Source organism: Balaenoptera borealis, assembly GCF_965194805.1.
Source record: "Balaenoptera borealis genome assembly, chromosome: 6".
In the NCBI taxonomy this organism is placed as follows: Eukaryota; Metazoa; Chordata; class Mammalia; order Artiodactyla; family Balaenopteridae; genus Balaenoptera; species Balaenoptera borealis.
In genome coordinates this window covers 44,832,576-44,859,160 of record NC_138863.1, presented here as the reverse complement: position 1 = coordinate 44,859,160, position 26,585 = coordinate 44,832,576, and the positions used below count along the sequence as shown (strand labels likewise).

At 36.1% G+C, this 26,585-nt stretch overlaps 2 protein-coding genes across 6 annotated transcripts in view; one reads left to right on the top strand and one right to left on the bottom strand.

Moving 5' to 3' along the window:
• Positions 1 to 20,202, top strand: part of ANKAR (ankyrin and armadillo repeat containing) — a 71,510-nt gene extending 51,308 nt beyond the window's left edge. Inside the window, 7 exon segments of the mRNA XM_082397476.1 lie at positions 427 to 549; positions 10,439 to 10,597; positions 11,303 to 11,420; positions 13,791 to 13,900; positions 15,752 to 15,948; positions 18,302 to 18,348; positions 19,633 to 20,202. Of these exon segments, the coding sequence (XP_082253602.1) occupies positions 427 to 549; positions 10,439 to 10,597; positions 11,303 to 11,420; positions 13,791 to 13,900; positions 15,752 to 15,948; positions 18,302 to 18,348; positions 19,633 to 19,877 (999 nt within the window). The 3' untranslated portion in view covers positions 19,878 to 20,202.
• The window catches only part of OSGEPL1 (O-sialoglycoprotein endopeptidase like 1), a 51,027-nt gene that overhangs the window by 11,751 nt on the left and 12,691 nt on the right, over positions 1 to 26,585 (bottom strand). The window contains exons 4-9 of one of the 5 annotated variants that reach the window (XM_082397408.1): positions 26,097 to 26,301; positions 25,872 to 26,020; positions 24,587 to 24,717; positions 24,392 to 24,463; positions 22,819 to 22,925; positions 15,965 to 16,482 (exon numbers count right to left, since the gene is read on the bottom strand). In XM_082397408.1, the coding sequence (XP_082253534.1) occupies positions 22,847 to 22,925; positions 24,392 to 24,463; positions 24,587 to 24,717; positions 25,872 to 26,020; positions 26,097 to 26,301 (636 nt within the window). In that variant the 3' untranslated portion in view covers positions 15,965 to 16,482; positions 22,819 to 22,846. Of the gene's footprint in view, positions 1 to 15,964; positions 16,483 to 20,339; positions 20,652 to 20,932; positions 22,926 to 24,391; positions 24,464 to 24,586; positions 24,718 to 25,871; positions 26,021 to 26,096; positions 26,302 to 26,585 lie in introns of those variants that run through there. The other 4 variants (XM_082397407.1, XM_082397409.1, XM_082397406.1 and 1 more) reach the window with 4 other exon arrangements.

Sequence of the window (26,585 nt, the reverse complement as noted above, 5' to 3'; positions counted from 1 at the left end):
TGAAGGCATTCTATTAAAGCGTCACAACTCAATGGTCAGTAGCTAACAAGCAGTTCAGAACAGCTTTTTAATTCATGCTAGGAAATTTAAAAAAACCTTTTTTTAGATGTAGAAGGAATGCAACTATGCACTTAAGAGAAACTTCTTCACATGTTCTGCAGGCCCTTGTTGCCTCCCCCTATGCCCTCAAATGGAGCTTTGTGATTGTGCAGCACACAGAAGGATATTTTCTCAGCTGTTAAAAATTATAAGGGACATTTCTCCAGAAGTTGTAAATGCCACTCTCTAAATACTAGTCAGAGAGATGGAATTAATGGATTTTATGGTATCTTTGAATTGGTATATCCTATATAAATATTTGTATAATGAAATATGTCATTTGATAAACCATGAGTGAAAAATAATTTTTGAAAATCACATTTTTAGGTTGAAGTGGCATTTTCCTTGGCATGCATTGTCCTAAGGAATGATCAGTTACAGAATGAATTACAAGAAAATGAAGGATTTAATTATGCTGATGTCCTTTATCTTCTTCACTCACAAGATAAGGTAATAACTATACAAAATATTAGAGCTCATTTAGAAGAAAATGATTTTTAGACTACATCCTCAAAATTTCATCTAGTCTTTTTCATGGCAATATTCAAATATATTATTTAAGAAATGTAAAATCTCTCTGGTGGGTTGTTAGTTTGTAATGATGGAATAATATTGTTCCATATTTTTCATAGTTGTCATATTTCATCTTGAAATGTAAATCTTTTTTTAATGTGCAGAGTCTCATTTTTAAAATATCTTTATTGGAGTATAATTGCTTTACAATGTTGTGTTAGTTTCTGCTGTATAAAAAAGTGAATCAGCTATATGTACATATATGCCCATATCCCCTCCCTCTTGTGTCTTCCTCCCACCCTGCCTATCCCACCCCTCTAGGTGGTCGCAAAGCACCGAGCTGAGCTCCCTGTGCTATGCAGCTGCTTCCCATTAGCTATCTATTTTACATTTGGTAGTGTATATATGTCAATGCTACTCTCTCACTTCGTCCCAGCTTACCCTTCCCCCTCCCCATGTCCTCAAGTCCATTCTCTACGACTGCATCTTTATTCCTGTCCTGCCCCTACGTTTATCAGAACCACTTTTTTTTTTTTTTTTAGATTCCATATATATGTGTTAGCATATGGTATTTGTTTTTCTCTTTCTGACTTACTTCACTTTGTATGACAGACTCTAGGTCCATCCACCTCACTACAAATAACTCAGTTTCATTTCTTTTTATGGCTGAGTGATATTCCATTGTATATATGTGCCACATTTTCTTTATCCATTCGTCTGTCGATGGACACTTAGGTTGCTTCCATGTCCTGGCTATTGTAAATAGTGCTGCAATAAACATTGGGGGTGCATGTGTCTTTTTGAATTATGGTTTTCTCAGGGTATATGCCCAGTAGTGGGATTGCTGGGTCATATGGTAGTTCTATTTTTAGTTTTTTAAGGAACCTCCATACTGTTCTCCATAGTGGCTGTATCAGTTTACATTCCCACCAACAGTGCAAGAGGGTTCCCTTTTCTCCACACCCTCTCCAGCATTTATTGTTTATAGATTTTTTGATGATGGCCATTCTGACCTGTGTGAGGTGATACTTCATTGTAGTTTTGATTTGCTTTTCTCTAATGATTAGTGATGTTGAGCATCCTTTCATGTGTTTTTTGGCAATCTGTATGTCTTCTTTGGAGAAATGTCTATTTAGGTCTTCTGCCCAGTTTTGGATTGGGTTGTTTGTTTTTTTGATATTGAGCTGCATGAGCTGCTTGTATATTTTACAGATTAATCCTTTGTCAGTTGCTTCACCTGCAAATATTTTCTCCCATTCTGAAATGTAGCAATTTTAATGCTTGGTGAAGAGCCAAAAAACAAATATTTTTGGATGCATCAAAGTTTAACCTAATTTTATGACCTTTCAAAACTCAGTCATCCACTTCTTACCCAGTATTCTAGAGTGGTGGTTCTCAAACTATTTGTGATAAAGAAATAGCCATTTTTTCAGCAATCTGTTATGGGGAAATAATTTTAAAGCAACCAAATTTTTTTTTAATTAATTAATTTATTTATTTTTGGCTGCATTGGTTCTTTTTTTTTTTTTTAATTAATTAATTAATTATTTTTATTTTTGGCTGTGTTGAGTCTTCGTTTCTGTGCGAGGGCTTTTAGTTGCGGCAAGCGGGGGCTACTCTTCATCGCCGTGCGCGGGACTCTCACTATCGCAGCCTCTCTTGTTGCGGAGCACAGGCTCCAGACGCGCAGGCTCAGCAACTCTGGCTCACGGGCCCAGTTGCTCCGCGGCATGTGGGATCCTCCCAGACCAGGGCTCGAACCCGTGTCCCCTGCATTAGCAGGCAGACTCTCAACCACTGCGCCACCAGGGAAGCCCTGCATTGGTTCTTCATTGCTGTGTGCGGGCTTTCTCTAGTTGTGGTGAGTGGGGGACACTCTTTGGGGGGCCTCTCATTACGGTGGTTTCTCTTTGCTGCGGAGCACAGGCTCTGGGCATGCGGGCCTCAGAAGTTGTGGCACGTGAGCTCTAGAGCACACGCTCAGCAGTTGTGGCGCATAGGCTTAGTTGCTCCGCAGCACGTGGGATCTTCCTGAATCAGGGCTCGAACCCGTGTTCCCTGCATTGGCAGGTAGACTCCTAACCACTGCGCCACCAGGGAAGTCCCTAAAGCAACCAAATTTTAAAGTTTGAAATAATTTTAGACTTTCCATAAATTTGCAAAAATAGTACAGAGTGTTCTGGCTATCCTTCATACAGCTTTCCTGGATGTCAACCAGGAAATTAACATTGATACAATACTATTAGCTAATCTGCAGACTTCATTTTAAATTTTGCCAGTTTCTCACCAATGTCCTTTTCCTATTCCAGAATTCAATCCAGGATCCCACATTGCATCTAGTTATCATGTCTCTTTAGTCTCCTTTAATCTGTGACAGTCCTTTGTCTTTCATGATTTTCTGTCTTTCATGATTGTGATATTTTTGATGAGTCCAGGCCAGTTATTTTGTAGAATGTCCCTCAATTTATCTGAATGTTTCTCACAGTTAAACTGAGGTTATGCATTTTGGCAAGAATACCATAGTCTTCACGCACTTTCCCAGTGCATCATTTCAGGGGGTACATGTTGATATACCTTATAATTGGCAATGTTAACTTTGGGTGCCTGATTAAAGTGGTGTCTGGCATATTTCTCCACTGTAAAGTTATTGTTCTTCCCTTTGTAATTAACAAGTATCTTGAGGTGAGACGCTTTGAGACTATGGAAATATTCTGTTTTGCATCGTACTTTTGCTCACCAATTTTAGGATCCACTGATGCAATAATAATTACTCTGGCATCTGCCTAATGGTGATTTTTTTAAAACTTTCCCTTCTTTATTAATTTATTAACTGGTATTTAACTGTAAGGAAGAGCTGTTTCTTTTAAATGTCTATTCTCAGTTTCTATAATCCTGTTGTCAACGATTTTGTGGACTATCACTGGTCCATGGGCCACACTAACCCTAGAAAAATAGAGAAACTCCCAAACTTTTGTTATCTACAGTGCATTTAGCAATAAGGGGAGAGAATTGCCAACTATGTCTCTCTCAGTTCTGGGAGGTTTTGAGGAAGGAATAAGGATTGTAAGGGGGAGAAATGAAGTCATTGCATTAATTTTTTTAAATACAGAATTTTACTCTAGTGTAGTACACAAAAAAGATGGAGAAGTGCTGCTGTAATACAGGCAAAAATAGGATGAGAGATTCATGTCTGACTGACTTTCTAAGCCACATTTCTTCCTTCTCCACTCTGTTCCTTCCACACTTTACTCTCATTACCCTATTCCTCAGGGACATGCATCTTCTCCCTTTCCTTCTACTGCCCATTCCACTCTCAATCATTCTACTTTTCCTCCAAGATTGTTACCACCTGCTTCACTCTCTGGACACTATTCTCTGGACACTATTCCTTTGTACCTAATACTTTTCTTCTTGCCTGTGACCAGGTGACTACTTTGTAAGTACATTATTTTTTTTTCAATTTTTCAATTTTATTTTATTTATTTTTTTATACAGCAGGTTCTTATTAGTCATCAATTTTATACACATCAGTGTATACATGTCAAGCCCAATCGCCCAATTCAGCACACCACCATCCGCCCCTCCCCGTGGCTTTCCCCCCTTGGTGTCATACGTTTGTTCTCTAGATCTGTGTCTCAACTTCTGCCCTGGAAACTGGTTCATTGGTACCATTTTTCTAGGTTCCACATACATGCGTTAATATACGATATTTGTTTTTCTCTTTCTGACTTACTTCACTCTGTATGACAGTCTCTAGATCCATCCACGTCTCAACAAGTGACCCAATTTCGTTCGTTTTTATGGCTGAGTAATATACCATTGTATATATGTATCACATCTTCTTTATCCATTCATCTGTCGATGGGCATTTAACTTGCTTCCATGTCCTGGCTATTGTAAATAGTGCTGCAATAAACATTAGGGTGCACATGTGTCTTTTTGAATTACGGTTTTCTCTGGGTATATGCCCAGTAGTGGGATTGCTGGGTCATATGGTAATTCTATTTTTAGTTTTTTAAGGAACCTCCATACTGTTCTCCATAGTGGCTGTATCAATTTACATTCCCACCAACAGTGCAAGAGGGTACCCTTTTCTCCACACCCTCTCCAGCATTTGTTGTTTGTAGATTTCCTGATGATGCCCATTCTAACTGGTGTGAGGTGATACCTCGTTGTAGTTTTGATTTGCATTTCTCTAATAATTAGTGATGTTGAGCAGCTTTTCATGTGCTTCTTGGCCATCTGTATGTCTTCTTTGGAGAAATGTCTATTTAGGTCTGCTGCCCATTTTTGGATTAGGTTGTTTGTTTCTTTAATATTGAGCTGCATGAGCTATTTATATATTTTGGAGATTAATCCTTTGTCCGTTGATTTGTTTGCAAATATTTTCTCCCATTCTGAGAGTTGTCTTTTCAACTTGTTTATGGTTTCCTTTGCTGTGCAAAAGCTTTGAAGTTTCATTAGGTCCCATTTGTTTATTTTTGTTTTTATTTCCATTACTCTAGGAGGTGAATCAAAAAAGATCTTGCTGTGATTTATGTCAAAGAATGTTCTTCCTAAGTTTTCCTCTAAGAGTTTTATAGTGTTCGGTCTTACATTTAGGTCTCTAATCCATTTTGAGGTTATTTTTGTGTATGGTGTTAGGGAGTGTTCTAATTTCATTCTTTTACATGTAGCTGTCCAGTTTTCCCAGCACCACTTATTGAAGAGACTGTCTTTTCTCCATTGTATATCCTTGCCTCCTTTGTCATAGATTAGTTGACCATAGGGGCGTGGGTTTATCTCTGGGCTTTCTATCCTGTTCCATTGATCTATGTTTCTGTTTTTGTGCCAGTACCATATTGTCTTGATTACTGTAGCTCTGTAGTATAGTCTGAAGTCAGGGAGTCTGATTCCTCCCACTCCGTTTTTTTCCCTCAAGACTGCTTTGGCTATTCGGGGTCTTTTGTGTCTCCATAAAAATTTTAAGATTTTTTGTTCTAGTTCCATAAATAATGCCATTGGTAATTTGACAGGGATTGCATTCAATCTGTAGATTGCTTTGGGTAGTATAGTCATTTTCACAATATTGATTCTTCCAATCTAAGAACATGGAATATCTCTCCATCTGTTGGTATCATCTTTAATTTCTTTCATCAGTGTCTTATAGTTTTCTGCATACAGGTCTTTTGTCTCCCTAGGTAGGTTTATTCCTAGGTATTTTATTCTTTTTGTTGCAATGGTAAATGGGAGTGTTCCCTTAATTTCTCTTTCAGATTTTTCATCATTAGTGTATAGGAATGCGAGAGATTTCTGTGCATTAATTTTGTATCCTGCAACTTTACCAAATTCATTGATTAGCTCTAGTAGTTTTCTGGTGGCATTTTTAGGATTCTCTATGTATAGTATCATGTCATCTGCAGACAGTGACAGTTTTACTTCTTCTTTTCCAATTTGTATTCCTTTTATTTCTTTTTCTTCTCTGATTGCCATGGCTAGGACTTCCAACACTATGTTGAATAATAGTGGTGAGAGTGGACATCCTTGTCTTGTCCCTGATCTTAGAGGAAATGCTTTCAGTTTTTCACCATTGAGAATGATGTTTGCTGTGGGTTTGTCGTATATGGCCTTTATTATGTTGAGGTAGGTTCCCTCTAATGCCCACTTTCTGGAGAGTTTTTATCATAAGTGGGTATTGAATTTTGTCAAAAACTTTTTCTGCATCTATTGACATGATCATATGGTTTTTCTTCTTCAATTTGTTAATATGGTGTATCACATTGATTGATTTGCGTATATTGAAGAATCCTTGCATCCCTGGGATAAATCCCACTTGATCATGGTGTATGATCCTTTTAATGTGTTGTTGGATTCTGTTTGGTAGTATTTTGTTGAGGATTTTTGCATCTATATTTATCAGTGATATTGGTCTGTAATTTTCTTTTTTTTATAGTATCTCTGTCTGGTTTTGGTATCAGGGTGATGGTGGCCTCATAGAATGAGTTTGGGAGTGTTCCTTCCTCTGCAGTTTTTTGGAAGAGTTTGAGAAGGATGGGTGTTAGCTCTTCTCTAAATGTTTGATAGAATTCACCTGTGAAGCCATCTGGTCCTGGACTTTGGTTTGTTGGAAGATTTTTAATCACAGTTTCAATTTCATTACTTGTGATTGGTCTGTTCATATTTTCTATTTCTTCCTGGTTCAGTCTTGGGAGGTTATACCTTTCTAAGAATTTGTCCATTTCTTCCAGGTTGTCCATTTTATTTGCATAGAGTTGCTTGTAGTAGTCTCTTAGGATGCTTTGTATTTCTGCAGTGTCTGTTGTAACTTCTCCTTTTTCGTTTCTAATTTTATTGATTTGAGTCCTCTCCCGCTTTTTCTTGATGAGTCTGGCTAATGGTTTATCAATTTTGTTTATCTTCTCAAAGAACCAGCTTTTAGTTTTATTGATCTTTGCTACTGTTCTCTTTGTTTCTATTTCATTTATTTCTGCTCTGATCTTTATGATTTCTTTCCTTCTGCTAACTTTGGGTTTTGTTTGTTCTTCTTTCTCTAGTTCCTTTGGGTGTAAGGTTAGATTGTTTATTTGAGATTTTTCTTGTTTCTTGAGGTAGGCTTGTGTAGCTATAAACTTCCCTCTTAGAACTGCTTTTGCTGCATCCCATAGGTTTTGGATCTTCGTGTTTTCATTGTCATTTGTCTCTAGGTATTTTTTGATTTCCTCTTTGATTTCTTCAGTGATCTCTTGGTTATTTAGTAACATATTGTTTAGCCTCCATGTGTTTGTGTTTTTTATGTTTTTTTCCCTGTAATTCATTTCTAATCTCATAGCGTTGTGGTCAGAAAAGATGCCTGATATGATTTCAATTTTCTTAAATTTACTGAGGCTTCATTTGTGACCCAAGATGTGATCTATCCTGGAGAATGTTCCATGCGCACTTGAGAAGAAAGTGTAATCTGCTCTTTTTGGATGGAATGTCCTATAAATGTCTATTAAACCTATCTGGTCTATTGTGTCATTTAAAGCTTCTGTTTCCTTAATTATTTTCATTTTGGATGATCTGTCCATTGCTGTAAGTAAGGTGTTAAAGTCCCCCACTATTAATGTGTTACTGTTGATTTCCTCTTTTATAGCTGTTAGCAGTTGCCTTATGTATTGAGGTGCTCCTATGTTGGGTGCATATATATTTATAATTTTTATATCTTCTTCTTGGATTGATCCCTTGATCATTATGTAGTGTCCTTCCTTGTCTCTTGTAACATTCTTTATTTTAAAGTCTAGTTTATCTGATATGAGTATTGCTACTCCAGCTTTCTTTTGATTTCCCCTTGCATGGAATATCTTTTTCCATCCCCTCACTTTCAGTCTGTATGTGTCCCTAGTTCTGAAGTGGGTCTCTTGTAGACAATATATATATGGGTCTTGGTTTTGTATCCTTTCAGCAAGCCTGTGTCTTTTGGTTGGAGCATTTAATCCATTCACGTTTAAGGTAATTATCGATATGTATGTTCCTATGACCATTTTCTTAATTGTTTTGGGTTTGTTTTTGTAGGTCCTTTTCTTCTCTTGTGTTTCCCACTTAGAGAAGTTCCTTTAGCATTTGTTATAGAGCTGCTTTGGTGGTGCTGATGTCTCTTAGCTTTTGTTTGTCTGTAAAGCTTTTGATTTCTCCATCAAATCTGAATGAGATCCTTACCGGGTAGAGTAATCTTGGTTGTAGGTTCTTCCCTTTCATCACTTTAAATATGTCATGCCACTCCCTTCTGGCTTGTAGAGTTTCTGCTGAGAAATCAGCTGTTAACCTTATGGGAGTTCCCTTGTATGTTATTTGTCGTTTTTCCCTTGCTGCTTTCAATAATTTTTCTTTGTCTTTAATTTTTGCCACTTTGATTACTATGTGTCTCGGCGTGTTTCTCCTTGGGTTTATCCTGTATGGGACTCTCTGTGCTTCCTGGACTTGGGTGGCTCTTTCCTTTCCCATGTTAGGGAAGTTTCTGACTCTAATCTCTTCAAATATTTTCTCTGGTCCTTTCTCTCTCTCTTTTCCTTCTGGGACCCCTATAATGCGAATGTTGTTGCGTTTAATGTTGTCTCAGAGGTCTCTTAGGCTGTCTTCATTTCTTTTCATCCTTTTTTCTTTATTCTGTTCCGCAGCAGTGAATTCCACCATTCTGTCTTCCAGGTCACTTATCCGTTCTTCTGCCTCAGTTATTCTGCTATTGATTCCTTCTAGTGTAGTTTTCATTTCAGTTATTGTATTGTTCATCTCTGTTTGTTTGTTCTTTAATTCTTCTAGGTCTCTGTTAAACATTTCTTGCATCTTCTCTATCTTTGCCTCGTTTTTCCGAGGTCCTGGATCATCTTCACTATCATTATTCTGAATTCTTTTTCTGGAAGGTTGCCTATCTCCACTTCATTTAGTTGTTTCTCTGGGGTTTTATCTTGTTCCTTCATCTGGTATATAGCCCTCTGCCTTTTCATCTTGTCTGTCTTTCTCTGAATGTGGTTTTTGTTCCACAGGCTGCAGGATTGTAGTTCTTCTTGCTTCTGCTGTCTGTGCTCTCTCCTTTCTAATTTTTCAGTAAGTCCCGGCCTTCCTGGGCGAGAAGGGGCGATGACCTGCATCGCCCCTCCTTCTCGGACTACTTTTCTTTGTTGCTGGAGTTTCGGGGGAGGGGAGGGAGAAGGCGGAAAAGTTGGACGCTGGGGCAGTCAAGGCCTGCGAAGACCCAGGAGAGGGGCTGCAGAGAGTGTTCAGGCCTCCGGGTCCCGCCCTGCTGTCCCAGCCACCGCCGCCGCCGCCTGGGGCCCGGGGCCTCGGCGGTGCTTGCTCTGCTCCTGCGCCGTGAGCTCTCGGGAGCCGACCAGTACATAAATTTTATTATGGAAAATTTCAATCAGAAAAAGAATGACAAAGTAGCATAATGAACTCTAATATTCTCATGACCTAGCTTCAGCCGTTATCAACTCATGGCCAATCTTATTTATATATTCCCTCACTTCCCCTATATTACTTTTGAAGCAAATCTCAGGCATCATATAATTTTATTTGTAAATATTTCAGTATGTACCTATAGCATTTTTATATGATTAAGAGCAGCAGCAGAAGAAAACTCACTAAGATTAATGGTTCTCTCACACTAAGATTAACGGTTCTCTCTCTCTGTACTACCATGTTCAAATAAAATATTAAAAATAAGATTTAGTGATAAGATTGTATATTTTGGGTCTTTCTAGAAGATGGACCATACTTGTTAATCTTTGGCAAGTGGACTGCCAAAGGGAGAATTGGCTTTTGCTGTTTACCCACTCCCAGAATGTTAAAATGCGATTTTTAAAAGGAAATCATTTTTCTTTTATTCTCCCTTAAAATATAGTACAGTAGAAGTTTTGTAAAATTTGTACTTATTTTAAGAAATGACAGATATCTCACAATGCATAAAATTCAATATATACCATGCTATACAAGAGAAGTTTTGATTTATCAACTCTATTTCAAAATATTGAAATAAAAATATGTTGAAACAAAAGTTGAAGGTTAATGAAATTGTGGAGTTTCCTATTACTATTTAGGTATTCATTTGCATAATCAGTAATCTAACATTCCGTTTAAAAAGTAAAATTTTTTCTCTTTTCTTCTCCCTGATACCACAACCTAATTCTCTGTTTTATCTGTTCAGTAACATTCTGGGGTAACTCTATTATCTGTTTTCTCCAATAATGTCGTATTTTACTCCCAGAGATACGAATGAAATGTTTCTTAATATGCAAGAATTCAAAACCTATTACCTTGAGTAACATGGCAAATGAAGTAAGTTAAAGGTAATGCATGTTTCTCCTATTTCTAGGATATTTGTTTAAGAGCAGGCTATGCGTTAACCCTTTTTGCCTTCAATAGTCGCTTTCAACAATACTTAATATTGGAAAGTGGAATAATGACCATATCAACTTTTGAACCTTTTCTTGAATCAACATTTGAAACTGAGAAGGCAATGGCAGCTTTTCAGGTATAAAATTGAAGGTTAAAACTTCAAATCAATATGTCTTTTTAGTGAAAACTGAAAAATTAGAAAAAACTTTGGATCTGGAAAAATGTTTACGCTTTTGTAAAATTCACAGTATTTTTTACACCAGTCCCTTCCTCACCTCATAAAAACTCCATTATCTATGAGGATTTCTTAATTTATATAGAATTTTACAAGTCACAAGGCACTTTTGTCTTTATATCTCATCTGATGCTTATAACAACCCTATCAGATTGATAGAAATATAGTATTACTTTCATCACCCCTATTTTACAAAGAAATAGGTAGAGAAACATGGTAGTGTCCAAGACAAGTTTTCTAACTGCAGATCTTTAGCTGATCACCTAATTCTTCAACCGTGTAGACAACCTTATATATCTGGATTCTTCTTGGTCTTATTCTTCTTTTTCTATCCTATGACCTTTAGAAGTATTTTCTATGAACCCATACTTCAACAATGCAAAAGTTGCAGACATCGTAGAAAGAATAATATGGCCTACGATGGTCACTGCAGTGATCAGATAGGGATATGTACTCTAGGTCCTCCCCACACAGCTCGCTTCTCATTGAATCATACCAAATTACCCCTCTTACTTTTCCAAGAAGTATCCCCTCAGAAATAAAAGGTTAATTACAGAAGCTGAGTAGAAAATGTTCAGTGATTCTATGCCTCTTTTTTGTTTTTAGATTATTATATTAGCTAAAGTCATTATAGATGTGGACCACATTACTTTGACTGCAAGAGGTGTTACTATTTTAGTTGATAGTCTATATTCAGTTCATTCCACCACTATTGTCTTGACAGGTAAGAAATAACTAGAAGCTAATCATATCCACCTAAAACTATTTACCAAAAATTTTTTTGGTAATCTGAGCAATAATAAAGTAATAAGCCTGATATTCTGTCACACAGTTTGAAGAATGAACTCATATAAGTCTACATGGAACTCCAGAGTTAAGCCTACATGGAACAATGAAAGTCTACTCTGCACCCCAAATAGAACCTTTCTGATTTCCTAATTACTTTTTTGAACCCCTAATTATTTTTTCCAGAATGTAAGATGAGAATTCAACTATGAGCTACCAACAACAAAATTTATACACTGATTTATAATAATACTGACAGACTTATACTGATAACCTCTGTCTGGTTTCCTTTTGACTAATTGTGCATATTTGTCTAATATTTAAGAGTTCTCTATGTTGCTATGCAATATAGGAAAGCAAAATGGCCCAACAGAGTTCTTGACATAGTGCTAATTGTGTGACTATATCTATCTAGACCTAACTCTCCAGATGAATACATTAGTTCTCTTGATCTGTCATGCTCAATACAACATAAAACAGTATCAAAATGACAGCCATATGGAGTGACAACTACCAAAAAATAAAGTATTTGTTTTTTTAACTGAAATGGATTACTGAACACAGTGAAGGAATCTCCACTTGCTGCCATAAAATTACATTTTTACAGAGTGTATTTACTTGGCATGGAAGGTAAATTCAAGCAAACAAAAAGTTTCTGATGAAAACTATCTAGGAAAAATACATGTTTAAAAGAAGTTATTAAGTATATTTTTATCTAAATAACATTCTTAATTCAATGTCATAGTAATTCTATGACTCTGAAAAACAATTGTAGTGGGTTTCAGTTTTACTCCACAAACTCTTCTGTGCAAGAAATGCCATATTATTCTAGCTTTCAAATATTAATTTTCCCAGGCTGGTAGAAACAATCTCAAAAATTATTGGGCTTTCTCTGCACTCCACCATTGGAGTCATATTCATCTCCAGAGCTATATGCATGTCTGGGGTATCTCAAGCAAAGCCAGATATTCAGGCCTCAGGTATAATGTAAAATAAATGACATGCTCAAGTCCAAGTTGATATGGTTTCCAGAAGAGGTTCCAAAAGCATAAAATTTTGCAGAGACTGAGATTTCTGTTGCCAAGTGTCCAGTTTTCTACATACATCACTTAGCCATTCTTCACTCAGAGCTCCTGCTATCTCTGTTTTAGTCTTAGATTCTCTGCCCTTCCCCATTGGTTCCCCATTTCTTACTCCCTATCTTTAAAGACTCCTCTGTCCCTTCCCCCTAGCATAATGCCTTCTATAAACTCAGGCTTTTGAAAATATAAGCCTGAAAGAAAGGTTATCTTTAGACAATTTTTGCTCTAGGCCATAAAACCCAGCCCTCCTCATCCTGAGGCAATAAATACAAAGGGCTTCCTGGCTAATAATGGAGGCTGGAAAAAAATACAAGGAGAACAAAAACTCAGTTAATACCTCAATAAAGTATCCACCCACAAATGTAAAAATACATTTATATCTTAAAATTTGTGTTACACCTATTCCAACACAGCAACAATATTGTGAAAGAATATCACACGAAAGCTCTAAAAATAAAACACGAATTCGAATGAAACAATCTTAAGTTCGTAGCTGCACATTTATTTAATTACTAGATCACTTTATTACTTCAATCTCAAAACATTTCTTTTTATGGCAAGAACTTCAATGATCATAAACTTCAATAAGCAATAAATACATTACCTGGTTTTAAAATACCAATAAGCTCTTAACTCAAAGCCATCTGAATTGCAAAAAGGACATTAAATTTTCTTACAGTAGTTCAAACATTATGTTCATAGTCATTGAAACAAACCATAAAAGCTCAAAACAAAATATATTCTGAAGCCAAGAGGAAGAAAACCTCTGATTTTTCAAAATTCCCCACTCTTAAATAAACCTATTTAACTTTTACTGTTTGTGACAGAAAACCAAACCATAATTTTGGGGAAAGTTTATTCTACATTTAACACACATGCTTTTTCTCAGCAGGTCTTCATTAATAGAGATGTCTTGTGACTTAAACCTTTTTAAAGATTTTTTTGATGTGGACCATTTTTAAAGTCTTTATCGAATTTGTTACAATATTGCTTCTGTTTTATGTTTTGGTTTTTTGGCCGCAAGGCATGTGGGATCTTAGCTCCCCAACCAGGGATCTAACCCGCACCCCGTGCATTGGAAGGTGAAGTCTTAACCACTGGACCACCGGGGAAGTCCCTCAAACCTTTTTTATACTTTAACGTATGCAAGTGAATGAAAGCACAGTATATCAGTTTATACCAATTAAATAACACAGGCATTTTTTTTCTTGTTGTTTAATTTATAGGGAATTTAATAGCTACCCTGGCTCATTCTAGAGCTGGTATTCCAGAAGCATTTACCACATTAGGGACAATCCAACGGCTCTGCTATCATTTGTACTCAAGGCAAGAAGAGGTAAAAAAAAAAAAAAAAAAAATTAATTAATTCAAAAATAGAATATTCTAAAATATAATTTGCCTCTCTCTCACTTCTGCGGGCTAATTTCTCCACAGGTTGAGTCTCATATAACAGTTCATATTACTAACTCAAAATCTGATGATTTTTCTAATACTACATTTGCCATTCACAATTCTGGTTTCCACAAAATGTGCACATTCATTTTAACTTCAATCTTTAAGATTCAGTCTACAAATAAGTACATGGATGATACAGAAATTTATAATTATTTATAAAATATTTTATATTTTATAATTAAAATCATTGTCATTTCTATGATTATTTGTAGTGAATGAAAGTGGAATCCATTGGAAAATTTTCCTTACCTGCCAAACAGGGTTAGAGTGAGGGTACCTGAAGACGAGGCTGGCCATAGTAGTGTTTTGCCTCTAAGTGTTTCCTTTGCTTTTCCCACAGGGTCTAAGGCAGTATTTCTCCAACTTTAGGGTACAACAGAATCACCTGGAGGACTTGTTACACCATAGACTGCTGGGCTCCATTCACAAAGTTTCTGATCTAATACATCTGGTGTAGGCCCTAGAATTTGCATTTTTAACAAGTTCCCAGAAGCTGAGGCTGCTGGTCCAGAACCACTGTTCAAGGTGTGGAAGGTTTTTGGACATATACAGCAGTCAGATGCCAGTGTAAAGACCACTATGTCAACCTTCTGATACCCTGCATGGGCCTGGTTTATGTTCATTTCTTTGACATTTCTTATGCCACCATGAACAGATTCTCCTAAGAACTTCCCAGGAATATACTTTTATTAATTATATGAACAACCTAATTACTTAAGAGTCAAATGCAGAGGGTATTTCCTTCAAAGAAATAATTACTTTTTCTGGAGTCCCATGGCCTGATACTTGTGCTTGTTTCTTTGGTTTTGCCGTGGAAAATTGAGTTGCTTCCCTGAGCGGCTTATTTTTAACTTACTTTTATGCTATACTCTCTTACTTGGTTTCCTATATTACAATCACCTGTGCAGTTTTGAAAAGTCCCAATGTTCAGTTCAATGCACCCCAAAGTAATTAAATCAGTTTCTAGGGGATGGAATACAGACATGATTTTCATAGTTATCCAGGTGATTCCAATGCACAATGAAGACTGAGACCTACTGTCTTAGTTCAAACTCAAAGGTTCTTTTTTTTTTTTTTAATTAATTAATTAATTAATTTTTGGCTGTGTTGGGTCTTCGTTTCTGTGCGAGGGCTTTCTCTAGTCGCGGCAAGTGGGGGCCACTCTTCATCGCGGTGCGCGAGCCTCTCACTATCGTGGCCTCTCTTGTTGCGGAGCACAGGCTCCAGACGCGCAGGCTCAGTAGTCGTGGCTCACGGGCCTAGTTGCTCTGCGGCATGTGGGATCTTCCCAGACCAGGGCTCGAACCTGTGTCCCCTGCATTAGTAGGCAGACTCTCAACCACTGCGCCACCAGGGAAGCCCTCAAACTCAAAGGTTCTTACTTGGGCTGCCCATTAGAATCACCTGTGGCACTTTAAAAACAATACACAATGCCAGATTCTACTAAGAGAGTCTGTATTTAGTTGGTGGGCTTTTTTTTTTTTTTAATCTCCTGGTGATTCTAAAATGCAGTCAGGACTGAGAACAACTACCAGAAATCAATGGCAATTGACAGCCTTCCCTAAAAATATTGCTGGTATGCTTCCATCTATAGAGTGCCATCAGTTGACATACATATTTGCTATACATAGCTACAGAGACTTTCCTATGAAATATTTAATGAGAGCACTGGGTTAGATATTTTAAGAACAAAGCTCAATGGTTAAGGAGAAATTGTTTCCTCTTCATTTAGGTTCGCATGGCTTGCTCCAGTGCTCTTGGCTACTTAACTTACAATGCAAATGCCTTCCGAATCTTATTAAAGGAATGCAGGAATAAGCCTAATCAGTTCCTTCGTATAACAAAGAATATCAGCAGAGATGCAAGTATAAACCCAGCATTTTTAAAGGAATTTCAAATGCAACAAAGAGTGGGACTTCCTTCCTTAAGGTATTGTTTCTATATTTGAAGTTGCAGTAGTAAAATTACTGAGAGGAATTTTTAAGGAAGTTTAAGGAAGATCAAACATGGGGAACTGTCCTTGTTATGAATCTATGCATTGTAAAACAAAGGATAAATTTCATTCTAAATGTCCATTGCCAAAGCCTGTTTTAATTCCGAGTTAGCAACAGAATTGTAAGTGCAGACAAGAATACAACCTGATCTTGGGGATCCTGTCTGGCTAGGATTATTCATCTGCCTTTCAGAAAAGTTTCTGGAAGACTGGTTGCCTCCAAGTCTGATCCAGGAAGCCATTTTTTTTTTGTAGACTGGGGTACATTTGAGAGCTCTGAGGCAACCAGGAATGCCACTATGACCTTGGCATCAAGTGGGACTCTTAGACTTAATCCAAAGCTAGGCCAAATTCCCAGGGCAGAAACAGGGCTAAATCAGACCCTGTGGTTCAAGTTATGGCAAAGTTTGCCAGGCATTTATTCAGACGATTTTGCCGCAGTGTTGTAGTTCCATCATGAACTTAAGTTTCTGAAAAAAGACAGAAGAGGAGAATCTCCTTACAATGAACATATTTTCTCTTCTTCTGTAATTGTAGCTGAATTACAAGTCTCTGCAAATAGTGCTATTTACATATAGGAAACAGAACTACTCAAGATATATTAACTCTACAATAATAGAAGAGAATAGGACCCAACAGCATATCATGGTTCTATAAGTCAATTTTAAATATAGAGAAAAATGAGTGTATCTTCAGAGTCACTTTAATTTGAATTCTTTGAAAAACTGAAAACCCCAAACTGATTATCTAATTTTATATAATAAGCCAGGGAAAACTAAATTACAATTGCTTTAATTGACAGTGTTAAAAATAATATTTACTGGTTCAAAAAATTAATTTAGTTTAAATAATGGAAGTATTATTTTACACAGTCACTCCCACAGCTAGCCCATACGGCAACTTTTTGGGAATTAGAAAAAGATGCCCCTTCCTCAGTACACTTTACTGCCATCCCCTGGAAAATGGTTGTAGTAACCATACAAATATACAATGACTGTAAGGTGAATGGCACCCTCTGGAGTTGTGAACACTCAACTTTCAGGATTGTAAGCGGTAACAAGTGGTCAGTAAACTTATAGGAATGGCTACCAAGTGAGGTGGAACTGGTAAGCAAATAACAATTACTCCCATAACTAATAATAATTCTATGCACTCTCCTTAGAGCATTTACATAGACTATTCCCTTTAATTTTCATAACAATCCTGTAAAGGAATTTGATTTAAATGAAACTATGGGAAATGCACTAAAAGATTAAGTTCCACAAAATATTCCTTGATTCCACTACTGGAAACATAAAGTACATTGATTTTGGTTGGGATCACAACAGCATTGTTTTGGAGTATATTCCACCTCTCTATTCCCACACCCCTATTCAGCCCCAAGAATGGCAGATTAGAAGAGTCTTTGGATGTATAAATTTTGAAGCATGTAGAGCCATAATTTTACTGTTAACTGACCCTGCATGAAAGTACTCTGAGCCTAACAGTAGCTAGTTTCACGTGACCCTATAGCCATGAAGCTGACATATTGAATAGATCGGGGCCTGTGCCTCATTAAAGTTGACAACAGCAAATGTTCCTCATCAAATTAACCAGGAACACATTTGTGATAAGCAGTTTTAATATTTTAACTTTAATCAAGACTTACATTTTATTACCAGGGAAATTGTGTAACACCATATTTATATGTTACATGTACAGGATGATGATTAAAATAATACTTCTTTTAAAGCCACACACATCATATTAACTTAGGTATACCTTGTTATTCTTTGGCTTGAAACATTTCATAGGTATTACATTGCTTTGAAAATAAAGTTTAAATTTTCTCTTATTCTTAATACATAAAATGACCTGATCTTTATTCTCCAACCTTATCTCCCATCATGTCTCCAGATACCTTTAATTCCAATCACACCAGACTACTTAGTGCCCTTTGAACTTGCCGTGCTGTTTTATAGTACTGTAATTTTTCATATCCTATTCCCTCTATCTGGAATACCCGCTCCCCACCTCATCCATTTAAAGACCTATTTTCTTCAGAACCTAACTGAAGTGTCTCTTCTTCCATGGAGCTTTCCTTGATCACTTAAGGCAGATTTACTCTTCCAAATGTTTTGGGTGATAAGCGAGTCAATGAGTGACAGAATATAAAACACCTACAGGTAACATGCATAGTTAGTACAGGTAACGTATAAATTAGACCATTAGGCACTGAACATGGTACCTGGGTGTACTAAGTCTTTATATATATATCTAGTTTTTGTGATAAAAATGTTTTCCTTTTAGTCTGGAGAAAAATGGAGGACCATCCATAATTCCTGTCTTTAAAAAAGGTAATTGGTTTTTCTTTTATACTTTCTAGCCCTGACACTTTATAATTGTTCATTTCTAAGAATTCAAAATGTAGGGACTACCAAAAAAAGTTTACCTGTAAACTTATGCTTTTCTAATTCTATATACCTAAAATATCTTCCCATTTACAAGCCCATGTTAATCATTTCTTTTAAGGCTTCCCTACTAATATCACTTGACAGAAATCACTCTCTTTGCTTTTTCCCACAAGCCATGCATAGAAGTCATTATTGAAACAACATGTAAATATGACTTTAATTACGATCTTGCTATTATTCTGTTTCATGTACAACTTGTCTATCTTATAAGTTCTTAGGGCAGAGACCACACTGTTTCCACTGATACTATGTACAGTTTTATTCAAAGTTGGCAGATGATGGCTGAGTGGCCTAGGCCTGCGAGATCAGAGTCTAGATCTTATAATGTTACTCATCAATTCCTATCAGACATGTAATAGGGAAAATAAATTACTTACTAGTTTTATGTATATGCTTAGTGCTTGTTCATGTGTGCGTAGTGTAGGACCAAAATCAGTCTTACTTCGTATATTACCTTACTGTCAAAAGCAAAAATAGAACCTTCTGAAATTAAGATCACTTTGCTGGAGTCACAAATGGAAAGAGAGAGAATAAGAAAAGAAAAGGAGAAGAAAGAACTTCATTTATTCAGGGAGATATGAGGGAAGCTAAGTATGTGTGGGAGGCTATTATTTCTGAATATCATGGGTAGAAGAGCGTCTGGTTTTTGTATAGCTTCTTTAGTGTAAGAGTAATTTACATAAAAGAATAAAGCCAGTTCCATTATTCCTTCACTTTAATATTGGTTTCTGAATAACAATATGTATACCAGTAACGGTCTGATAAAGTTTTCACAGGTTTGTGGTAACATAAGAAAAAATAAGGACAATCAAATTTCTGATAAAGTTAATTTCATTCAAGTAAAGTCCTCCATTTTGATATAATGCCTTTTACACCTTCTATTGACATTAAAATATCCCTTCTTTTACAAAACGATGTTTAAAGTAGCTGGCATTTGTTCTTTCACTAGTGCCAACTTGGCATAATAAAAAGTTGGCAACCATATATTGATCCCCACAAATTTTTGCACTCTGGCATCTAAAAGTCTGGAAGCTATTGATCTGTTCTCTTAGTATGTTTTAGTGATGTGAAGAAAACAGAAATATATAGAACTAAATGCAATGAGACTATACCTAGGGATCTTAGGCTTAAGAAAGAGACACTTAATTGTGGCTCTCTAATTTTTAGGGAAAGAGCACCGAAGAAAATTAAAACCCAAAATTCAACCAAGAGATTCTTTGACTTTTATACCTCCTGTAACTAACTTCACGGGACTCTTCAAAACAAAAAAGGCCACTGTTTCTCACAATATTTTTTCCTTTTCATCTGCAATTTCATCAGATATCACAACTGTATCAAGACCAAGAATAGTGCTGTTGAGCCAACTTGGGAAACATGTACAGAAAGCTAATCCGGAGCCTGCAGAAGGCTAATTAAAAACATTTTAGCGTAAAAGGATTCCTGAGCAATCTTTTAAAATTTTTTATTTTTAATTGTGGTAAAATATATATAACTGAGTAATCTTTTTGAATGGAAGTTCTTGATATTGATGATACTTAACAAATTTTCCTTAGCATGTCTACTGGAATTTAACATCAGGTCAGAATTATGGTTTCAAAAAGTAAGTAGAATTTTCTATAATAGAATGCCTGCACTTAAAACTATTAAGATATAGCAACTGACACAAGTGGCACAATTAGTGTATATATCAAGTGTTTGTTAGAAACATTTTTAAATTGGTGTGCTGGGCTAAAAAGACCTGATTCAAAGTAGCCTACATGTTAACACTCACTGTACTACCTTAAGATATTTAATGATAAATACTACAGGTACACGAGTCTTCTAAAATCTGAAATGTATACTTTTAAAAACATTTTACTAAAAAAAAATCTGAAATCCTTTCCCATCAAGCACAAAAGTATGGCTAAAAAGTGTGGCCACCACTGTTGACCATTCTCCATACGTACAGAGTATCTTTGGTTTGCAGCTGGAATAGATGACATTCTTTGTGGCTTAGAATCATGTGATGTCTTTGCCCAACGAGTACTGTTTCCAGTAGGTGCAGGTTTTGATGTATGTCTGCTTCTCATATTTTTACAGCAGCAAATGGATTTGATATAAAAGCTAACTAGGCTTCAGTGGGTCCTTTAAAGAGCCGCTGTTTTTCTCTGTCCACTTTGCTCAATTGTCTCTATAGTCTACCTGGGCTGCAGTGAACACACACATTAATTAGCAGTTATTTTCTCCAACATGCTTTAACATAACAGTAATGATGGTGGTGACTGCAGCTACAGGTACTCAGGGCTTTCTGTGTGCCACAGTCCAAAGCCTGTGCTCTTAACCACTGTACAATAAGAGACCTCTTTAGTCTTCAAATTCGATTCAAAATTATCTAAATAGCTCTGAGTCACAACTTCCTGGTGGAATTCTGAGAAGAATGGCATATTTTATACTAGAAAGGGATAAATAATTCAAATGATACAAACCTTTTATTCATTTATTCAGCACTGTTAAGAATTCATATCATTGGAAACATTAAGCCTCTGGAGATATTAAAAAAAAAAAAAGCCTTTAGACAGCAAACTTTGAGCTTTGAAACTGGCTTCAGGTGGTTTCAAAGTTGATGATCAGGGTTTTTTTGCATGCAATAACATAGACATTTCCTGAGTATCTTGGCCTAGCCAGACCATCCTACCACGCTTAAAACTTTACAGTATTTCTCCTTAAGTACAGCCCCAAAGTACAGATTACTTTTATTACCCTGCACTTTCTTTTTATTTTAAAAAATTATACATAAGATGAGAAAGGCCTCAGTATATAGAGAGTTTCAGCAAATTGCCTGCCTCTTACCTGTACTATAAGCTAACTTTGGCACACATGCTTGCCAATATAGAGTTCAATGTTTCTCCCTTTCTCTTCCTTCCTTCTGGCTAAATACTGAAAGACCTAAATATATGGAATGCTTCCAGAATTTGCTTGTTTTCTTTATCTGTAGTTTACCTGATTTATATCATGAACTTAATTTTGACATGTGTGTCTGTAGCATCTGGAATAGTTTTGATACTTTGAAATTTTAAGAACTTAGATTATAGATATTCCTATAAAATTTGTGATGGTGGGAAAAAATTTTGGTCAATTTTCTTCCATAGTTTATATGCAGTCTTATTGTAACAGCCAAAGGAGATACACTTTCTGTGAATTTAGATTCACATGATACAGAATACAAATCCAAATGTAAAAGGTGAATTCACAAACTAATAGTTTCTTCTAAATTATAGTTACAAACCAATTATATCATACTTATACCTCAACATCAAAGAATGTAAGCTTTATAAATGTTGCTGTTTCTATATGTTCTCTCATATAAATTATATTTCCAGGATAAAATGGAGGATCATAAAGCAATATTCTATGATCACAATTACTTATGGAATTTCCCAAAAGGGAAGGTCACCTTAAGGAAGGATTAAAATAAGAAATCTTTTCATTCTAGATTTTTATCCTTACCCTCTAGTTTCTCAATAAAGCAAGTCACTGATTAGAAAATTAACAACTTGATCCAGTATGGATGATGTAACATAAATCTCTACTACCAAAATCTCTCAAAGGACATTAAATAGTTAGTAGCATCATCCTTATATTCAAAGGACAGTACATTCAGTTATTTTAATCTGGGCAGAAAAAAAGTCATGAACTGTTACGATATCTGCAGTAAAAGTCAGAGTCAAAGGACATTATCCAAAAATAAAACAGCCCTTTTCACCTCATATATTTTCACTGATTAAATATACTTTCTAAAATAATGAATGTGAATATATGTGGCCAACTAAAAAGTACAATATAAACTTGAGGGATTACTTGCATGTCATATTTCTTAAAATCCCATTTTAAGAAATGTAGAGAAATCCCATTTGCTCCAGAGAAGATATCTAATAATATATATTTTTATAATTACTAACATATATTCTTTTGTTTTGACTTAGAATTCTTGAGTTGACATGACTTTGACCTGGCTACCTTTCTAAAATTGTTCTCTCATTAGAAAAGTCAGGCTAATGTATCCTGATATGAAAAAGGGGGGTAAAGATCTATGCCTGTATAATATGGGGCCAGGATTTAGCAGAATTGCTATATTTTTTCCAAGGTTTTTCTTTCTACTTGCCAATATCAGTATATTCTTTTTCCCACAAGATGTTTTATTTGGTTTTTGATAATAAAAAAACCCCTATACTCCCTTATAAGACTATAACATATTATTATAGTCTCTCAGAAGAGCAGGTTAAGCATCAAACATAAAAAGGATAACAAAGAAAGTCTTGATGAACAATTAGTATTATATATTTGATATACAAAAAATCAAAACTTTACTACTACCTTTAGGGAATTTTTTGAAATGCAAAAATCAAATCTTCATTTTTAATCGTGGTACTTTTATGGCAGCTTCTCCCACTTCTTTTGATATATCTGCTCCAAGAGGACATCTGCATCAAAATCAGACAAATCACATTATTTCAAATTATTTTACATTATTTGTTTACTGATCTGTTACTAGTTCTGCAAACTATCTGCTTAGAATTCTGATAAACAATATATGTATCTAGTGTATAACTGATTATATGTGATGGTGGTTCTTGAATAAATAAAAATACAATAGGACCTCAAACCAGAATAATGGGTGAAGGAAGGCTAGAAATCTAAATTGGGCAATTTTTTAAAACCACTTTGAGGTATAATTGACATGTTAAAAGCTATACATATTTAATGCATACAATTCAATGAGTTTGGGGTTGAGATGTTTTTGAAAGAGTTCTCTCTCAAATACTGTAAATAAATAAAACCTTGAAACAGAAAAAAATAACAAAAAAATGCCTTATAATGCTCTACAAAGCTAACAGGGTAAAAACAGTTTACCATACAAAGTCAGACCTGCATTTATTCCAACTTCAGAAATTCTCCAGGTTTCTACCGTTCTTCTCTGAGGTTTCAAAAGCTGGCTTGCTCCTTTTCTACCTTCCTTTGTCACTGGTGGCAGGAGAGGTCTTAGATCCTACCCTCTTTCTCTGTTCTTCCTCAGTAAATACTTTTGGCCTCAGATTTCTGCTTTTTTACCATGTTGCCCTATACAAGGCTTCAGATGGACCCCAACCTAAAAAAAGCCATCATCTCCAGCCTCAACATTGCCACAAGAAGACAGTGTTGGATCATATGGTAAGATTCTGCCTGAGCCTAGGCCATCAACTTAAGGGATTCTTTCTGTCACTACTAACTAAACTCTGTTCATTTATGATCAGCCTTAATAGTCTATGGTTCACATAGGTATAGTTATGGACTAAAATGCTGAAAAGTTTAAAACCGCAGATGAAACACTGTTGAAAATAGAATTATGTTAGATTATGAAACATCATCATGCTTTACTGTTTTTACTATTCCAGAATTAGCTTAGACCAGAACTTGATAACAAATTGAAAAACTGTGCTATTCCAAGAACTTTGATTTGGGAGAGGAAATAAGGCCTCCAGAAAACAGCTATATTTTGGCCATTTCTCAGCTGCCTGTGGAGAAGTATATTCACAACCCAGTCTCACACCTGAATGCTTTTTGCACATTTTCCTTAAGTTTCCAGCACGGCAACTGATGCTGAGATGGTCTTAACACTGCAAAAGTCCAGGTCATGGACATGGTTTCCATTCTGGTCCCCAATGAGGGAATTCATCATCCTTACCCACTGCCTGTTTCTAACCTATGATTTGTCAACATTTATATAATTTAATGCTATAACAAAAATATTTATTATAAGGTATCTAATGCTTAGGTTAGGTGAAAAAAATTAATGTACTCTTTCTTCAAGTACCACCAGTGTCAATGAAAACCTCAAATATAAAAGCAAAATCCAGGCTTTGACTTTTACAATGCAACTTGCATAAAGATTATGAATGGTACCACGTACTTTGGCTCATAGCGGATGCCTTCTGTGCTGTGTAAAATGCCCAAGCCAGCACGCAATCTTTCAACACCATTCCTAAATAAGAATCAATAAAAATAAAATAACTAGCCCAAGATTTAAAGGAAGAAAATTTAGCATGATGAAATGGCAATTAATATTTACATAATTATGAGTGAAGCACAAATATCCATGGCTTACCACGCAATCATAACACCATTGTCAGTGCACAGTCTGGGAGGAGGACACAACAAAGTGCATTGTGTTGCATCTGTCACGATTTCCAGAGCTTTTCGGATATATAAGTTACTTGCAACGCCTCCAGATACAACCTGAAAAAGTTGAGAAAACCAAAATTAACAAATATCACACATGAATATGAGCTAAGCTGTGAGCTAAACCTGGGGGAAGTACCAGCATTATACAATAAGACAATATCACATTTTGGTAGGTGGGTAATGAGCAAGTGATAGATCTATATAATAAACATTTGCAAAAGAAACAAAAATCACCAACAATTTCAATATTACCATATGATCACTTTCATTTTTGTACATTTTCTTCTAACCCTTTTCTCATTACAATTATAGTACAGTATTTTAGACCCTGCAGTTTTCAGTTATAAGCATTTTTTTTTCATTTTACTACGTAATTCTTAAACTATTACCTTTGATATTTGTGTAATATTCCATTTTGTGAACCTACCATTTAAATATTTTTCTCGCTTTACAATTTTCAAAAGAACGAAGTTTAAGATACAGTTACACAGGAAATTTATCAAGGCTTTTAAGCACATTTAAAGGGATTTCATCAAAGGAAGATAAATTTGAAGGAAACAGCCTATTTTTCCTTCAATAATGACAGCAGTTATACTGCATTTTGTTTCATACTGTAAACCCTCTTTTAAATTCAATAAGATGCAGCCTTGAACTTTTTTGCCACACAGGCTGTACAGATGTCCTATAAAGCTGCCAGGCCTGTACAGGGAATGGCTGTTAAAAGTCTTCTGTCTTTTTTAAAAATTATTTTTTGGCTGCATTGGGTCTTTGTTGCTGCACATGGGCTTTCTCTAGTTGCGGCGAGCGGGGGTTACTCTTCATTGTGGTGCGCCGTCTTCTCATCGCGGTGGCTTCTCTTGTTGCGAAGCATGGGCTCCGGGCGCGTGGGCTCAGTAGTTGTGGCTCACGGGATCTAGAGCGCAGGCTCAGTAGTCGTGGTGCACAGGCTTGGTTGCTCCGCGGTATGTGGGATCTTCCCGGACCAGGGTTCGAACCCGTGTCCCCTGTGTTGGCAGGCGGATTCTTAACCACTGCGTCACCAGGGAAATCCCAATGGCTGTTAGTTTTTATTCTACGTGATTTCATACTGTCAGGGATAGCATATGGCCTAAAGATCTTTTCATCCTATGCTTAGGGTCAATTAAACTCTGGGAAGAAAAGTAACATACTGTAAAGGATTACTACTATTCTAAAATTACAAAACTTACCAGTACTGCATTACTTTGACATAACAAGTCTCTCTGCTTGCAAAATAGAATAGCACGATGTGTTCTTTTTGCAATGTGGCAGGCTATTGTGTGCTGTACTGCAGCAGCAATATCTGCAGCTGAAGACAGGATTTGCCCCTTCTCAATACCTGCAGGAATGAGCAGGTATTTTTAGGTACAATCCAGTACTACTTATTTGTCCAACTTTACTAATTAGAAATATACCTTCCTCTTTTTCCTTTTGCATTATCATCTTATCAATAACGTGATGAAGTCCAGAAAAAGAAAAATCACAATTTCTAGCACGTTGCATGGGAGCTTTGAAATCAAAATGCAATTTATTTCCCTGTTTGGCCAAATGTTCTATAGCCTTCCCACCACTCATGGTGGAGCACTCTGGATGTTTTATTAAAGAAAGTCTTCTTGCTACCTATCAAAAACAAACAAAAATTTTTGTAATGTCATGAAACTGTACATTTTGAAACCAGGGTGCAAAGGAAATGAATTTTACCCTGGATGAATAAGACATGCAATACTTTTACAAACATGGACCAGAGCTGGTTGTCAGTCAAGACAGACAATCTTGCTGTTTCTGACAACCTGATCAATAGTGGCCAATCACTGCCTTCCTATCTACTTTTGCTCTTCTACTGGGGATGGAAAATAGGTTTGAAAATGACAATGACTGCTTAATGATGAACTTCAAAAATAAGA